Source organism: Rutidosis leptorrhynchoides, chromosome 1 (assembly GCF_046630445.1).
Source record: "Rutidosis leptorrhynchoides isolate AG116_Rl617_1_P2 chromosome 1, CSIRO_AGI_Rlap_v1, whole genome shotgun sequence".
Lineage (NCBI taxonomy): Eukaryota > Viridiplantae > Streptophyta > Magnoliopsida > Asterales > Asteraceae > Rutidosis > Rutidosis leptorrhynchoides.
This window is the reverse complement of record NC_092333.1, coordinates 156,071,332-156,091,201: the sequence shown is the minus strand read 5'-3', so window position 1 is coordinate 156,091,201 and position 19,870 is coordinate 156,071,332. Positions and strand designations below refer to the sequence as shown.

Here is a 19,870-nt window from a genome sequence, read left to right as displayed (position 1 = left end):
TATTATTATTATTATTATTATTATTATTATTATTATTATTATTATTATTATTATTATTATTTTGAAAACAATACAAACTATTATGATTATCATTGTTATTAGTATTAGTATTATTCTTAATAAAAACTATTATTATCATTTTTAACATACGCATAATTATTATTATTAGTATTGTTATTATTAAAATTATTATCGTTATTATCATTTTTTACAAAAATTAACATTTTTGCTATCATCAAAACTATATTATTATTATTATTTTTAAAACTTTATTATGATTATTATCATTATTATTATTATTATTATTATTACAAAATAATACAACTCATTATTCCTTATCATTATTAAAATCATTTTATCAAACAAATACTTATATATATATATATATATATATATATATATATATATATATATATATATATATATAGAAATATGAAACAAGTGAAATAATATATATAAACGTATTCAATTACAAGTATATGTGTTAATATATATACTTAATATAGGTTCGTGAATCCGAAGACAACTCTGCACTTGTTCAGTGCCATCATACTCGTAATTACTACAAAATATCATACAGTATCGTGAGTTTTCATAGCTCCCTTTTTATCTATATTTTTGGACTGAGAATACATACGCAACTTTTATAACTGTTTTACGTTTAGACACAAGTACTCAAACTGTTATGCTATATACGTGCTTTGTCATGCTAAATCCCTGCCGTAATATCGTTAATTGCTGAGGTATAAGATGCAAACTTAATTATTGTGAATAGATCTATTGAGAGTAACGTCTCTAATCATTTGACCTCTGGTCTTTGGTTACATAATAATGATTCAACGACATGAATAACAAGTGTCACTGGGTAACTTTGTTTAGTCGCGATATTCAAACTCAGCAATACTTTTAGATTGATATTTCTATATCAATCAACTCTTATTAAATCTTGTGGTCTAACACTATTATTGAAATCATTATTTATGATAAACCTATGAATTCACCAACCTTTTGGTTGACACTTTTTAAGCATGTTTATTCTTAGGTTCTACATAATGCTTCTGCTGTGTATTTGCTAATTGAAAGCAACATTTCAATGAGTCATTCATGGATAATTTGAAAGACTTGCATTTGATAATTTGATGATGATTGCTTGCTATGCTTGGAGTCTTCATTACATATCATATCAATTAAAGACATTTAATGCGTTGTTCATTAAGTACAATGTAATCTATTTATCTTCTGCTGCAAAACTCAATAAAACGTCTCATATAGAGTCGTTCTCATTTATACAACTGTGATTTGATGTAATTAATCACAAATACCCCATGCCCTATTTGGGGGTGTGACAGTATTGAACGTAACAGACTGAACCGTCAGGGTTTTCGTACTCAACTTGATATTCTTCAGTGGGTTGCGGGTTGGTACTGTTAACACAGGCCTCGACCTGGTTAACTTGCTGCAGCTGCGTCTTAAATTCTCTGAGTTGTTTGGCAAGAGACTCCATATTGTCTGTGAGAGATTTGATAGCCCCCGTTTGATTGTTAAGGGCGGAGAGTGGTGCAGATGATCAAGTTGTTTCACCACTGTTCCAGTGATGATGATGAATTGTCATGTTTTCGAGCAACTCCCATACTTCGTCTGTGGTTTGGTTCATCAGATTCCCTTGAGCTACTGCATCGATCGTCGTCCTATGATTTACCGTAAGACCATTGTAGAAGGTACAAATTTGGGCTGACCGTTCTAGCTGGTGATTAAGGCATTTCTTCAGCAGAGTTTTGAATCGCTCCCATGCAGTGTAAAGAGATTCATCATAACTTTGTTTGAAGTTAATGATATCATTCTTTAGCTTGGTTTGTTTAGAAGGAGGAAAATATTTGGTTAGGAATTTAGTAGCCATCTCCGTCCATGACGTGATGGAATCTTTTTCCAGTCCTTCGAACCATGTTTGTGCATGATGAGTGAGAGAATAAGGGAACAAGTATAGCCGGACTATTTCTTGTCCTATCCCTGGCTGCTTGTAGGAGTTCGAAAGAGATATGAATTTATCAAGGTGAGAATTAGGATCGTCATTCGGTAATCCGTGAAATTGGCAGCCATTTTGGATGAGCTGGATGATGTGATGTTTTAATTCGAACGAGTGTCCTTGAATCTCTGGAAATCTGATCGGTCCTCCTCGACCTTCAATCGAGGGTTTGGTATTTTCTGCTAAAGTAACGCGTAACGCCATTCGATTTCTGATTCGTGCTTCCTTATCTGCTTTAGAGATTATTGTGTCTGGATCATGTACGAATAACAACGGCCCTGGTGTAGATCGGGTTTGGGTCATACACTGGGTATGCCTTTTCGTTTTTAATTTTTAGCAAGTAAACTAAATTCTAAAGTAATCTAAAGTAAGCTAAACTTAGTCTAAGGTAGTCTAATTCTAAAGTAATCTAATTTAAGGTAGTCTAAAGTAATCTAATTTAACTGTCCTATGGTTGAATATATTTTTGGTTCTGGCTACTGATTCCCTGGTATTTCGGTAACAGAGCTTCGCACGAACTATTCAACAAACTAAGTGTCCAGGCCGACTACAGAGAGGCAGGATCCTTTTGGTCCCAATATAATTGGCGACTGTTCGGAAAATTCAACAACCAAGTCCGTGTATAATAGTCTTTCTTAGACACCACTAAATGCTTGTGAATGAGTTTGATAGAGAACAGTATTGCCTGATACCAGTTCCCCGCCAGCGGCGTCAAAAACTAGTCTCCCTCTTGATATGGCCGAAATGGACGGTTTTATTTTGCGCGGTGTCGTCGGGCCGCGGCGCGTCAGGATCAGTCACTTAGGAGGGAGGTACTTGTTTTAAATTTATATTTAGCGGGGCCTAAATCGTACTACTCCTTATTATGAGTAAGGGAAGTATGACCTAGAGTCGTATTTTTGAGATATCAGTAGAATCGAACATATATTTAAGCCTAAGATAGTTAAGACGGAGTAGTGGTTACCTAATCTTTGGGATTTTCTAATTTATAAGATAGATAAAGTAAATGCGATAAAATTCGTAATTCAGATAAGATTAAAGTGAGTGCATTCTATGACTTCATCAGTTATTCTGCCGAGATTATGGAATGCTGGCTCATGAATAGGCAGAGGCCCTGTATTCATTACACTGGTCCTAAACGCCCCTGTCATAAGACATGTCACTGGGTACTGCGTTAGGCTTGAAGAATCTGAATAGACAGCAACGTCCCTTACCCCCGACGCCCGTACAGTCTGACTACAGGCATACACGTTCAGACGGCTCATCCAATTGAGCGACTCGGTTGGGTGACGTATTAACATTCCACAATGGTCTAAACTTTCTTAAGCATAATAGAATACTTGGTTTACCATATCCGAGAGACGTGATGTGTTTCAATGCTTTCGTTAACGATTGGTTCTAAAAGATAGTTAGGCCCTTAAAAAGAGTTCAACCATAAAGAACACCATGGCCAAGTCAAGTTGACTTCCATGAACACGTTCGGTTATCCTAATGGTTCAATCCTTTATGTGTCTAAACAAACAGTTCCTTAATTAACTAAGAATCCCTCAAGCGGGGTGCAATGCTTGAGACCGCGTTATGGTGCAGTGTACTGGTCAACACTGACCGGGTTCCATGGCCTTAGTTAGTAGAGGTACATCTTACAACAACCGCTGTGCTTCAGCGTGCACGTACGAAGTTTATATGCTTGGTGACTACACTAGCATGGTCTAGGACCGACAATGTACTAAGGGTCTAGTCAGATGTTTCACTACGAAAGAGTCCTCAGTCGGAGTCCAAAGCTTGATAGACTTACTACAATCGGTGTGCCTCAGTCGATCTTACGTTGTATCCGATAGACTTCTCTTACCAAGGGGTGACACAGATAGTGTACTCTGAATCGGGGTTCGCGACTTCCCTATAACAGAGCCAATAACTACGTTCTATTAGTTGGAAAAGCGATTAAGTTTAAAGCATAATCGGAAAGCATTTCGACAGCATACACAAACCATAATATTATTTCGGCATTATAACTGCTTACATCATAGCATACACTAAAGGTAACTACTCGCTAATCATGGCAATAATATAACATAACATCATGATAAGAGACATTATATAAAGATAAGGGATAGAAGTAAGATTAAACGACAACCGAATACAAAAGTGACAACTTCAAGACTCCAGACCGCTCCTAATACAATCTTCGACGTTCTTCTTCGGGTACTAGGTTTCCCGCACGGAGTCGAAGACCTTGAAAGTATGACTAGTATTGTACAAGAGAGAGAAAGAAGTGAATTGAAGTGTGTGTTGAAATGAATGACAAAGACCCTTTAAATAAGGATTTTTGCCTGCAAACGGCTGGCAGGTCGTTTGAAAAGCCGTATTTGGCAAGCCGTTTGCAAGGCAGGCCGTTTATTGGGGCCGTTTGCTGGACCGTTTGACATACCGTTTGCCATACTGGCAGGCTGTTTGGCAAGCCGTATGGCAAGCCGTTTTTGTGCCTGATCAGTCTTGATTCGCTGGATCGTAACTTGATTTCCTGTCTTTCACCGTTTTCGCTCTAGAATCTTCGTTTTAGCTCCGATTCTCTTGATTCTTTTTGAACCGTCTTCGTAATTACTTGTTCTTCAATTCTAACCGACGAAATGGGTATTTTTCCTACAAAGTTCGAATCTTTCTTGTTTTTGGGCCTTAATACCGGGGTTGAAACGTGACTTTTTAGCCGATATCAACATCATAAAATTCAAACACGACTAAGTACAAAATCAAAATTCATATAACTTATTAAAATATTAACGATTCGACCAAACATGACCCAAATACAATTGCATATACAAAACTGCCTAAATCCTTTACAGAGTATTTAAGGGACTGCAATTTACCTTACACACAACATAACCACATTAAACCACAAGACTAGTTTCAATTCATATTTTAAAATTAAACATCTTTGTTTCGAATTACACAACATCAAAATGGCGTTTATCAACAAGCGATTTTATCTTCGCGGTAGTAAGAACTATATGAATCCATTTACCACTATGGTCTTCTACGCTAGTCCTTAGGTACTTGCTTTCCCTTCATATGTGCCTTCGAACCTCTTGAATTCAAACCCTCAACACAAACTAACAGATAAGCAAATACGCTTAGGGAGTACAATAGAAAGTAAACAACAACAATAATACACATCACATACATCACATCATGTTACCCGTACGCACACAACTATAGTCACTCGGATCCGTAATGACTTTACTTGTCTGATCATTACCAAGACAAGCAAAGATGACAATCGACCCCTGCAATTACGAATTTCACATAAGCTAGTCCCTTGCTAGCATAACCGAGTCATATGGGTTTAATGGCCACTTGCCAAACAATCTCTCTCTCTCTCTCACACACACACACACACTTATGTATAGAAAAAAATATCAATATGGAGAATCCCATAATTGTATATCATCTCTTTCATGCATGCAATCCGATAATACACAATCTTTTCCCGATTAATTACCAACTATGTACTCACCCTGCATTATAAATAGGCATGTAAGAAGCGTATAACCATAAAGCCTTCTAGAGATCACCTATAATACACATACACAAATATCATCAATATACATATGTATCTCTTTAACCCTTTCTCATATACCCACAAACATTACACACATAATACACCATTGAAACTCACGACCATAATTTCGAACTAGAAGTGTAACCCAAATACACTCTTATCACAAAATCACTCCCTTATTTACAAACTATAAGTTTACACAAATTAACCCATTTAGAGGTTTTGACCCATTCAATCTTATAGCATAAAATACACTCAAATTTTGCCATACATTCACTTCAACCCACAATTCTGAAAAGCCTGTAGTGCCCATGCCCAGCCCATCTGACCCACTTAAACAAAGTTTCAGCAAAAGAGATTATACTCATTAGAATGAAAACTTAAAGACCTTTCGAAAAGTGTTTACACGCCCCAAACAGAGCTACAGTTGATTTTATATGATCTTTAAAAGTCAGCTATAATATAATTTCGGATAATGTACAAAATTTTTACATACGAATTTAGCCAAACTACAACCCAAATGAACTTCAAATCTCTTCGTAATAATCCCCATCACTACCCATCACTTATATTCACATCAATGAATGATTTTTATGTGTTTAATCATCAATTACAACTTACAACTCTTACCTTATCATCATACACAAAAACCCCAAAATCAATCATATTTCTCCCAAAATACATAAACCCTAATTTAACATGTAACAATCCAGAAAATTTAGCATGAGTGCATGCTGCGCACTCTGAGTTGCGCGCCACCCACTGTTTCAGAACCTCAGGGACTGTTTAGCTCTTTTTGAAAAATGGAGGGGCCTTATGTATAATATCGGAAATAAATAGTCGGAGTCTAGTTTCCAGATTTCACTTTTCATTTGTATTTTCTATATAAAACCTAAAAAGAAAGAACGAGAGTAGGTGATGAATATCTAGAGTTTGAAGAAGTTGGTCAAACTGTAAACCATGATCCGACACCTCAACTTGTTTTGATCTGAGACCTCATTTATACCAATAGACCCAAACTATAAACCATGATCCAAGTCGTCACCGATCTCATTTTCAACAATGACCCGATTGTTACCATCAACCACACGCCATCAACGTTCAACGTGTCTTGTACCGAATCGAAATGTTGTCCATAAAATGGACGACTTGACATAACAATCGGAATAGTGATAGACAAAAGATCGTTAGGAAATTTATCAAACAAAACACAATTTAAATCCAAAGATGTGCCAAGTTCGTTGAGCCAAGAAAAACAAACGGAGAAATCATCATCATCAAGGTCCACATGAACCGATTCATGTATTGCAAACAAGGAACTTGAAGCTTTCGCAACCTTAAGCACTTCACCGAAACAGCTAGCAATCTTCAAAACGCTTTCGGCCAAAGCATGAATCACCGGTACCTCTTTAATCTCCAACCACAAAAAAACGAAAATAGCCCTTATTCAACGACTTAAACGGGGTAACCAAAAAAAATCATCACAAGGGGACTCGAGGATACTGTTAAATATCCGCTAACGCTGTCTACGTAAATGTTTTTTACGCAGCTTAATTACCTTATATAAACACAATACTGTCATTATGTTGAGACGAACATAATCAAACTGAAGAACACGTTAACATAATCATATCGCCTACTGTAGTCAACGGTATAAGTGGTAAAACTTATTTTATTCATATATCTGTATTCTGTATAATGGAAAACAACACTCGCACACTTACTAGCCGTAGTATTGAGCCACGTACGTAATGGTTCAACCAACTATCACGCTATGGAGAATACATCATGATAATAATAAAATACAATATCATCAAAACATACATATTAGCATCACCCCTGTTCCATGACGATGCACGGAGTTACCAAAACGACACACATGAGAGTGCACATATTTATTTATAGTCTTGGAAACTGCACACAAAAACACATCCTGCACACAAGAGATAATTACAAAGATCAAAAAACTGAAAATTTAGTCCAATGCTTCAATGCATAGCTGTTGAATTTCCTAAAATTCATTTAAGATATTTATAAAAACAATAACTTACTTGGCAACAATTGTTTGTGATTTTATGATCATCTAACAATCATGTTAGAAAATTGGAATTTAATTGAAAAGCAACAGTTATTTAGTTATCTTTTAACAACGGGTTTGGAGAGTGTGGAGTGCTCGCCCGTAAAAATTGACTAGATACTACCACGAAAAACATATTGCGTTTCATACGAACACATACAAAAACATTATCACATTCTCACTAGTACTATTGGTTGAATTGTTCTTGCCTACATTCAAACTGCGTTCTTGTCTTATTCCAATTAAGATTTCGTGCAACCCGATACTTGTAAGGGTCGAAATACTTAATTAGGAAAATGTTTCACGATTCAAAAAACAATCAGGGATTATCATTTCACAGCCCGTTTTTTTTAACAACAATAACAAAAAATATTGGTTATTAGAAAATCAGTTTGAGTCAAGAAACTTACAGAAAGGCGCGGTTGTCCACCTCTGGTTGTCACCCTCTGTCCACTTAAAAACATAGAGTTGGGTGCCATCACGAACGCCACCATGATCTTTATCAGCGTTCCATGCATCAACATTAAGTTTAATGTTATTAACCATTCTTACTGCATGATAACCATCGCCCAAATCCTTGCTCTGAGTCCAAAGAACCGACTCATCAAGCTTATCTGGATTGTATTCCACCAGTTGAACCTGTGCACAAACACTCACAAAATAAAAATCACATTTCGACATCCAATCATTCATACTACTAAAATGATAATACTAGGTAATAATTAGCTAATCAGCTTTTCTGTTACAAATAAAGATCTATAGAGATTAGAATAGCATCATAACTATATCAAGCAAAGTGTAAAAGTAGATATTAAACATTCAATCTGCATTCTAGATAGATTAGCGATAATCCAATTATTCGCTAACTACTACTAACATTTAAAACACAATAATATATATATATATATATATATATATATATATATATTATCTCCGTCCTAGATTAATTGTCCACGGGAAGGAAAAAAACATGCAATTTAAGAAAATATCACTATACTTATTAATGAATGAAAAGCATAATTGTCCAATTATGCTTTTCTGTTACCAAAGATAGGAGATCACATCTTGTATTAATACACGTTATTGATGAATGAGAAGTCACGCATTACAATCTTTCATTAATTGTCACATCTACAGTTTTACCTTTTACTTATCATCTACACTTGTTTGTCTTATATGCATTATAAAGTATGGACATAAATGAACTTAGCCTTAATATTCTTATCTTAATTATGAAGGTGAATAATTAATTTAGGACAACTTAAAAAGGAATACTAGACAATTAATCTGGGACGGAGGGAGTAATTGATTTAGTTGGAGATGGGCGAATTCATACGGGATGATCAGTGCCGGTGGCGTGTTTTATTGCTTGTCCTGTAGCTTTGTTAACCAAAGCAAAAGAGGGAAAACCTTCTTCATCCTTCACTCTGGTACCAAACTTCTCTTCCTTTATCCAATGCTGCATCAAAACAAGTTCATTAATCAACTCAATCCAATAGCAAGTAATCAGGGCTTTCTTAAATTACTACTAGTAAATATGCGAGATAAATGGTTAAAACCATTGGCAAACCAGGACTTACGGATAAGACTGACATTTCTTGAAAAGTAAATACTAATATAAAAATATCATATACACGTTGTATTTAAGGGATGCTAGAATTTATAATTAGGGGATGATGACCATTAATTTACAATTTCTAACACACTATAATATGTCTATTTAAAGAGTTCGGGTGTCAAAGAATCCAAATGCATCTCGTGTGTTCGCCTCTAGCTAGAACATATAGTAACAATATCACATCTACATAAAAATACTTTCTTAAGAAAAAAGAAACTACAACACTTGGATGACCCATTCTACTTTTAGATAAAGTACAACAAAAATACGTTGTTATAAGTGTGCACTTGATAATGGTCAACTTAACATTTGACTGTATATACCTGATGATGATCAGAAGGGTTGGTAGGTGCAAGAACAACATGACCATCACGGATAGTCACTGAGTAATCTCTTTTAACCTTACTATAAAACCGAACTGTTGGTTTATTATCCGTGTATTTTGGTGTGGTGTGGTGGGTGGTTTGGTGAGACACATGTTCGACCACCGGTGGTGATGGTTGGTGGTGCGACTGAGTGTTGTGGTGGTGGCGATCCATTTTTGGTGATAGTAATATTATTAGTTAGATTTGTGGGTGAAAATTTTTAGTGGTAAGATGTTTGAGTGTGGCCTTGAGGAGGGTAGGTATATATAAACAACATCTTGATTTTGGCCGGTGGGAAAAATTAAATTAAAGTGTCCACGATTTTAATTGTTTTCTTAGACAGAATATGCCACGTACAATATATTTAATAATTTCAAAGAAATTGAAAAAGAATCAATACATTTTAGACTTTTACAAAAGTGTGATTGTTTTTAATAAAGCAGAGCAAAGCAATTTTCAAATCAACTTTTATAACGTCGTTTGATTGGTTATGAATGAAGATTTTTAAAATTATGATCACGTTTTTTAGTACGAGTGAATAGTCTTTTACTTTTTTTAGTAATATACGAAGTAACACGTTTACATGTTACTACGTGATTTTTAAAATTATGATCACGTTTTTTAGTACGAGTGAATAATCTTTTACTTTTTTAGTAATATACGAAGTAACACGTTTACATGTTACTACGTATTAACATTGTTTTCCACATATTGTTGTGGGATGAGACGGATAGAGTGAAAAGCATTCTTTATTTCTGGCTGCTTCAAAAAATATATAATAAAATATTTTTATGTGTGGATAAACTCTAAAATTAATATTAATATTTTGTGAATAAGAAAAAGCCTAGTAGCCACATAACTTCATAACATTAATACATTGATGGGAACTACAATTTTGTTTGTAATAATTGAAATTGTACACGTGTGTGCCATCGCCCATCGACATATGAGAGGTAGATAAGTTGAATAATTTGGTCATATATGAGGTCGGTTGAGCTACACACATTTTAAAATTAACAAAATTAAGCATGCGCTTCAAATGTTTATAATCTTGAGCTAACTTGTTGCCTTGTTGGATTAAGACATAAGTTTTATTCATGTTTATAAGAATTATACAATATACAATATGTTTTCTACTACTTAAAGAAGTAATAAACAAACTATTAGAAAAACTTAAACAAACCTTAATTATTAATGGTTAAGATAACACAATTATAATATATTTATAATTTATAAAAATTACGAATTTATAAGAAAATAGACGAGGCAGGATCGTGGCAGTTGGGATGTGATTAATAATTGATGAAATGGGTCCAACTCAAAGATCCTAACCCTCAACCTTTTATAATAAAATCAATCAACTATGTCTTTGTCTTCTAGTATTATTAATTGTGGTCCATACTCCATACCCTTTACCTTGCCTTTATTTTTTTTTCCAACAAGAACTTTATAACAATCGAAAATGTTTTCGAAAAGAAAACGAAATCAAATGCAATTAAAGATGTATTTCAACTTTTAATGCTCCAATTTATAAACAGTATTCACAACCTACTGTGAAATTTCATACTTTCTTTTGACATAAACCACAACCGATTCAACAAATGTTTAAGGCTGACTAGACCAAAGAACACATTACACATTACGACTCGCTACTTCCGGTTTTCGAGTTATCTACTTTCTGCATACCTAACCTCCATCTTTCAAGCCTCTCTTCGATCTCAGGCTCGGGTAATAAACCTTTAACCTTCATTTCCAAATGATACTTATAAGCTTCCTCCAACTTCCCATTCAAAAAAAGCCCGTTTACTAACGCTACATATGAACTCCGATCAGGGTCCAGCCCGTTTCTAATCATCTCATTCCACACTTTCCACACATTCTCGAATTCACCCCAACGACAAAACTTTTTAATCAACATTATATACGTATCATGACTCGGGCAACATCCCATCTTATTCATCTTTCGCAAGATCGAATAAGCTTCTTCACAATTTCTCGATGCCCCAAAAAACGCATGGAACGTTCGAGTTGTAGGTATCAACCCTCTTTGCAACATTTCATCAAACACCTTACGTGCATAACTAAACTTCCTCGTTTTACAAAGCGGCATAATCAACGAATTATAAGTTATCGCGTTAGGATAAATCCCTTTCTCTTCCATTAATTTCATCAAATCGCGAGCTTTTTCTACATGTCCCGATTTAGCTAGAGCGTGAATCACACCGTTATAAATTTTTATATCTAAATCAATATCTGTCAATCTCATTTCATCGAAAATTTTGATCACTTCTTTTGATTCATTAGATTTCGAATAACAAGAAATCATACACGAATACGATATAACATCACGATGAATACCTCGATTACACATCTCCCACCATATCCTTTTCCCCTCTCGTGGACTACCGATAACGTTACACCATCCGTTCAAAATAATGTTGAAACTCTTCGTACTCAAACCGTAACAATCTTTATTACTCATTAACAAATCTTCAGCTGCTTTAACATTTTTATACCTACACAAAGCAGATAAAAGATCATGAAACTCGTGTAAACCAGTTTCGAGGCCAAACCGCTTGTACGCATAAAAAGTATTAATCGCCTTATCAACATCATGAACTGCAGAGTAACGTCGGATCATGATTAATAATGTTTGAGTATTCACCAATGATTCACCGCCATTTTTTCCACCTTTTTTCATTTCATCAATTAAGGTCCAAGCAGTATCAAACCTTCGTGATTTCCCCAAAATTGCGATCATACAATGGTAATGGCGTAACGAATGCGCATAACCTATTTGTTCGCCCGCCCATAAAAAGAACGTAAACGCTACTTCCCAATTGTTCCGAACACGAGATAGAACTTCGGAAACTAACTCCGGTGACACTGTTACGCCACATTTTTCCAGATTGTTCCTTATGCTAACGCAATTTTGGTCAGCTAGTTTTATTATATCAGTTATTAATCTAAGATTTGTTTCGAAATCGTTGTCGTAATCCTTTTCAGGCAAAACTAGGGTTTCATTGTATTCATCGTCTTCATGTTGATAAGAATCTGAAGTACTTTTACAAGTTAAAGAAGAGAAAAAAGTTAGGAAATTAGGGGGTTTGATTGCGTGCTTAATTGAGGGTTTAGGTGGATTAACACGTTGATTGAGAATTATGGTCGGGAAAATGATGGTATGATAAGTATTTGAATCGAATTTATGGTGGTGTGAAAGTAATAATAGCGATTGGGCAAGTTTTCTTCTCAAGTTCAACATTCTAAATGTAAAACCTAGTAGTTTGTTTATATGAGCGGAAATATGAGTTTCTAAAAAGAAAGAAATAGAAATAGAAACGCATACTATGTGTTCGATAAAATGTCTGACTGAGAAACCTCTTAGCACACGATTTTGATAGCGAACTACAGAAACCGGAGGGAGTCGTTAGTTGAGACTTGAGACTTGACTACTTAAGACTTGATTATTTTCACTGTACCCCTCCAACTAACGAAAATAGACAAAGTAACCCCCAACTGTTTAGCGATTTAGAGTATGCTGCAACTTTAATTGAGAATGGTACTTAATTGATTCATCCTATAAATTGATCAATTTAATTATAACAGTACATTTTACTAGCAAAGAATTGTATGTAAACTTTTTGATAAACAATTAAAGAAAAAAAGTTAATTTTTATTTACCTGGTGAATACTTTTAAAAATAAAAATAAATATAAAAAAAACAGTTAATTTTAAATGTTTCATGCTAAATCTAAAATTTTAAGGAAATTTACGACTTTATGTTTATACGAAGTGCCAAATGTAAAAATATGTTATTGTATATACATGGGATATTAATATAAACTAGTGAAAAGACCCGTGTAATCACGGGTTTGTAAAAGAAATATTGTTGAATGATAGTTTATGTTAGATAATAGGTTCGGCCCAAGTCCGATATGTGGGCTTGGGTCCGTTAGAGAATGAAACCCCGTGGTTATTATGTTTTATTCATCGACTATAAATAGAGATTACATAAACCCTAAATACATACCTAACCCTAACGGACCCAAGCCCAAATGTTCCTATTTCTACGATCTTAGGGTCGTTCACATCGCGAATCGAACTCCAAGCGCCAGTGAGGGCGGCTGAAGAATCAAAAGATATGCTAATTAGGAAGAAGATGAAAAATATGATGAAGAAATTGTGCATTTTGGGATGATGTTTCATGTGAGTGTTGAAAGAGAGAGTGGTTACTTGTGTTTTTGAGATTTATATAGGAAAATAAAGGAGTGATTCACATGAGATGCATGCATTCAGTTTTTACTATTACAGCTTCTTAGAGATCATATATTTTTTTATTAAGTCATGTTCTCTGATTTTATATAAAATTTCTGTTAAAATAAATAACATATAAATAATTATTGTTTGTTTTCCATTGCATGTTGTAATGTACTTTACAAGTGCATTAGCAAAATAATTGTGAATAGATTGAAAAGTAGCTTGGATAAGCTTGTTAACTGTAACCAGAGTGCATTCATTCCAGGGAGGTCCATATATGATAATATCCTTGTTGCTCAAGAAGTTTTAAAGGGATATAATAGGAGAAATGGTGCTCATAGGTGTGCTTTAAAGATTGACTTGCAAAAGGCTTATGACCCTGTCAATTGGAAGTTTTTGGAGACTGTTTTGCAGAAGTTTGGCTTTCATAGCAAAATGATTCAATGGATTATGGTTTGTGTCTCTTCTACTGTTTTCTCAGTTTGTGTTAATGGAGAAGTTCATGGGTATTTTAAAGGGGGCAGAGGGCTAAGGCAAGGGGATCCTATGTCCCCTTACCTCTTTACCTTGATAATGGAGGTGTTTACTCTTATTATTCACCAAAGAATTAGCAGCAGCACTGATTTTAAATTTCATTTTGGATGTAAAAACATGAAATTATCTCATGTGTGTTTTGCTGATGACCTTTTGGTCTTGTGTCATGGTGACACCAACTCTATAAGAGTTGTTAAGAGTGCTTTACATGATTTTGGCCAAGTTTCTGGTCTGCTCCCTAATATGAATAAAAGCACATTCTTTTTTGGGAGTGTTCCAATGGGAATTCAGCATAGTATTCTTCAGATTCTTCCATTTTCTATTGGGAAGCTCCCAATGAAATATCTAGGAGTCCCATTGCTTGCTAAAAGACTTGGGGTCAAAGATGCTAAATGTCTTGTGGATAAAGTTAAATTGAGAATTAATAGTTGGAGAAATAAGTACCTTTCATATGCAGGAAGACTTCAACTGATTGCAGCTGTATTGAGTTCAATGCAAATATATTGGGCTTCTGTTTATAAAATTCCATTGGAAACTGTAAAAGATATTGAAAAATCTCTTAAAGGTTTTTTATGGAATAAAGGGGATAGTAGTAGGGAAAGCCAAGGTGGCCTGGAAGGTTGTTTGTACTCCTAAGGACCAAGGGGGATTAGGCATTAAACCTTTGGGTGATTGGAATGATGTATTGTTGGTTAAGCAGTTGTGGAAGATTATTATCAAAAAAGAGTCCTTATGGTTTAATTGGGTTAATGTGGTTAAGTTAAAAGGAAGGAGTATTTGGGAGATACAGCATGAACAGAAGGATAGTTGGGGTTGGATGCAATTATTGAAGCTTAGAGATAAGATTCAATCTCACATTTATTATGAAATTGGTAATTGTCATGACATCTCTGCTTGGTTTGATAAATGGTGTGAAGGTGGTCCTTTGGCTGCTTTTATTTCTAGAAGAGTGAGATATGAGGCTAAACTTGATGATGATCTATCATTACATAGTATTATTGAAAATAATAAGTGGAAATGGCCTGTTGAATGGGTGTTAAATTTTCCATTTTTGCAGAATTTACAACCTCCTTTGATTCTTGATAGAAAAGATAATTTTTTATGGATGACTAATGATGGTAAAAAAAAGTGAGCTATTCATCAAAACAAACTTGGGCAGATTTGAGAAATAATATGCCTGTTGTTCCTTGGCATAGGGTTATATGGTTCCCACAGGCTAACCCTAAGCATGCATTCATCATGTGGTTGGCTTTAAAAAATAGGCTGGCGACTCAAGATAGATTGCAGGCCTGGTATCCTAATCAAACCTATAAATGTTTGCTGTGTAATGGCTGCAGAGATTCTATTGATCATCTTTTCTTTCAATGTGGTTATGCTTTAAATGTGTGGAGAAAGTTGAAATTGATGCTGCTATACAGAGGCCTTCCTAACAAATTTCATGAAGTTGTTAGTTGTCTCATGATTTTTCTCTCTTCGAAGTAAATATGGAATGTTGTTAACAGGTTAATGATGGCTGCTACTATATATTTTGTGTGGCAAGAGAGGAATTGGAGGTTTTTTAAGAATAAGAAAAGAAATGAGGAGGATTTATGTAATCTGTTGATGGATTACATGAAAGTCAAGTTGTTGACTTTTAAAGTCAAATGCACCAAGTCTGTGATTATGCTGGCTCATAATTGGAACCTTGAATGGAGGAATGGGAAGTTGCATCAAAAGTAAATAGGGTGTAGTTTTTGTTTTTTTGTGTATTGGTTTTTTTGGTTGTATTGTGGTGTCCTTGAGTTAGGTTCTTTGCCCTGCTCTTGTGGTTTTATGTTGTTTCCTTATTAATAAAATATTTCCTTTTTTTGCCAAAAATAAAAAATTGAAATTATCAAATTAACGTTTGTATATGTATTTATAAAAGCAGTTACTAATAACTTTTGTAAAAAAATTACCGAAATGTAATTTCACACTTATTTGACTTTTTCCTATTAAGACGTGTCTATTTAACAAGTTAAAATGAAACACCGATTTATTACTCTTCGTATTAAAGTTCCATCATATTAAGCTCATTAAGTTAACATCAAACATGGTCTTACACGTCTACGTGTAAAAATGTGTTTAATAGTGTATTAACTTCAAATATCAAATATAGAAAAAGGTGGTTGATTAACTTGAATGGTTATTAACAAATATATTTGTAATAGACTGATTATGTTTGTTGTTTGGAAGAATATTACTATTACTATTTTACAAGGGAAATTTGCCAAAATACATTTATTTCTCAAAGTTTTTGGTCAAAATACACTTTCTTAAAAAAAATTGGCATTTTACACCATTAGGTCGACCAACAATCAGGTCGACCACCATATAATATAGTCTGGTCGACCACCTCATTTTCAAGGTGGTCGACCAACTTTTCTTAAAGATTTGGTCAACTACCTAGTTAAATATGGTCGACTATTTGGTCGACTAACCTATTGTATGTTCTTGGTCGACTTTTATGTTAAACATGGTCGACTTTATAGTCGTCCATCTATGTATTATGGTCGAGCATTGAATGTGTCAGGCTACCAAAAAAACATATTTATTATCCTTATATGCTATTTGCCACCCAAAAATATGTCGTTCTCTTAACTAAATCTCCCAAAACAACATCTAACCTCCCTTAAAAGCCTTCCTCCCCTCAGCATCTTCCTCAAATCAACGACCCTTCCAACACCTTCTTCTCCAAAAAAAAAAAAAAAAAAAAAAAAAAAAAAAAAAAACAGCTACCTCCCCTTCTCCCCCAAAAATCCACAAATTAAAACACAACTGCCCAGCTATTCTTCCAGTCTCAATCGTTTAAACTAAACAGACAGACGACCAGACGAGTTTCACGCCAGGAGGAGGATACAAGGATTAATAAAATTAATCCACAAATTAAAACACAACTGCCCAGCCATTCTTACAGTCTCAATCGTTTAAACTAAACAGACAGACAACCAGACGAGTTCCACGCCAGGAGGAGGATATAAGGATTAATAAAATTGAAGCTTCTATATTGAAGATTTAAGGTTCGCACACCTTAACTGTAAGATTAGAGGCATCAATAATGTTTTCAGCTTATTATTTTTTGTCATGAGGTCAAGTGGTTAGCTCAAGTCACGTGAGTGGCACACCTGCAGTTAACTGAATTCGGTTATTGTGACGACCCGGAAATTTCCGACCAAATTTAAACTTTATTCATATATGAATTCGACACGATAAACAAAGTCTGTAATGATGAGTCTCAAAATTCTTGAACTGTGTTCATGTATTCAATTACCCTTCGACTGTTTTCGACGATTCACGAACAATTATTTGTAAATTAATATGTATATATATGTAAATGTAAGAATGTATAATAACTAGAGGTAATGAAACATAATTTAAATTAAATATGTAAAATAAAATACAATCTAATTATTTGAGTTGAATATGTAAAGTAGTATATAAAATAATGAAGTAACTATTAAAAACAAATATCTATATAAATATATATGAATCTATACACAATTAATGTTGTATATATATTGTAATATATAAATATTAAATATTCAATGTATGTTAACATAAAATATTAATAATTAAATTAAGTACAAGTAAAATATAAAAAGTTATATTATTAGCATTACTTTTTTATAAGTGATAATATTAATATTATTAATAATATTACTTTTAATATATATATATATATATATATATATATATATATATATATATATAAATATATGAAATTTGATTTATACAAGTATTGTTATTAATATTATTGATATTATAATCATTATTAATTTTGTTATTATTAGTTACATTATTAGTAATAAAATTAATATTAAATATTAATGTTTATATAATTAATATTATTATGTTTCTTTATATAATTATAAATGCAAATACAAATATATGTATATAATCGATATATAAAGATATAGATATAGATATATGAATAAATACATATACTTATACAAAATACAAATACACATATATAAATACATATACAGCATATATATATATATATATATATATATATATATATATATATATATATATATATATATATATATATATATATATATATATATAAATCCAAATAATATGTATTCTGTTATCAATCCCTATCGACTTTTATAAAAGTTTATTCACCTCCTGCTCACAATTTGTATCTGTCTGGTGATCATTGATATCACTCCATAATCCAGCCAAATTCAGTTAGCAATCAGACTCAAGTGTTATTTTATTTATTTATTTATTATTATTATTACTTCTGTTCTTATTTCTTGATTGATACAAGTTGGTTCTTTTCAGTATAAAACAAATGATTAGGTTTATCAGACATATGCCATTCAATTCTTTCACTTCATATTAAATTGTAAATTCAGAAGCAGATATAATTCGATTGAATTAAGCAGAGAATATTAGAAATAACCCAAACACCCCTGCTCGTGACAACTTTCTATCAAATTCGAATGAAACTTCAAAAATGTAAAAATGCCATTTTTTTTTAAATCATTCATTCAAACTATCTGGACAGTTTCAAATTTCAATTTTTAATATCGAATCTTAATTTTGGAGTCAAAGTTTAGGTCTTAAAAAGTCAAAGGTTGTTCATCGATTAAATTCGAGTTCAAGGTGATATTTCCAGTTAAATTGTCGATTGAGAAAGGTTTTAGGAGTGATTTGAAACCTAATTGATGTTGCAAGTTTTGGCTAAAACATTATCAAACTCGAATTCAATTTTTTTTAAACCGTGGCTGCAACAGCAGCGGTGCTGTTTCTATATTTTTTTTTGTTTTTTTTTTGGAATTAATGTAAACATTTGATTTGTTTTATTTATTTATCTTGGTGAATCAAAAGTCGTTGTGTGATGAGATGAAGAAGTTGGTTTTGATTTCTCTGATAAAACCTGTGGAGAAGAAGGAGGAGACAGTAGTCAGAAAGAAAGATGGGGTAAATAATATCGGGTTCCTTATTTAATCAGAAAAAACAAAGATGGCAGAGTGGTTATGTGTTGTGTCATGTGAGCGAGAGGTCTCGGGTTCAAGTCCAGTTTGAACCATTTCTTTTTAAAAGGATTTTTGGAAGGTAGTTTTCATTACAAACATTATTATTATTATTATCATAAATGTTATTATTATTACTACTATAATTATTATCATTATATCATTATTATCATTATTTTGATTGTTATTATTATCATTAGTATTATAATTACTAGTATTATTAATTAACACTCATTATTACTATTATAATTATAATAAGTAAATTATTACTAATATTATTATTATTAATAATATTATTATCATTAAAGTACATTTCATTATTATTATTATTATTATTATTATTATTATTATTATTATTATTATTATTATTATTATTATTATTATTACTATCACTATTATTATTAGTATAATTAATATTGATATAAATATTATTAGGA

The 19,870-nt window shown here is 33.1% G+C and overlaps 2 protein-coding genes across 2 annotated transcripts; both read right to left on the bottom strand.

Moving 5' to 3' along the window:
- Positions 1 to 7,233: 7,233 nt before the first annotated feature.
- On the bottom strand, positions 7,234 to 9,885 carry LOC139866487 (ricin B-like lectin R40G3). The gene is made up of 4 exons (XM_071854732.1): positions 9,598 to 9,885; positions 8,993 to 9,115; positions 8,067 to 8,295; positions 7,234 to 7,512 (listed from the first exon to the last, which is right to left on the bottom strand). Coding segments are annotated over exons 1-4 (570 nt in total). The 5' UTR covers positions 9,814 to 9,885; the 3' UTR covers positions 7,234 to 7,510.
- A 1,281-nt stretch (positions 9,886 to 11,166) lies between these two features.
- Positions 11,167 to 13,048, bottom strand: LOC139866479 (pentatricopeptide repeat-containing protein At5g15010, mitochondrial-like). The gene has a single exon (XM_071854718.1). It carries the CDS (start codon positions 12,899 to 12,901, stop codon positions 11,279 to 11,281), a length of 1,623 nt encoding a protein of 540 aa, XP_071710819.1. The 5' UTR covers positions 12,902 to 13,048; the 3' UTR covers positions 11,167 to 11,278.
- Positions 13,049 to 19,870: the final 6,822 nt, after the last annotated feature.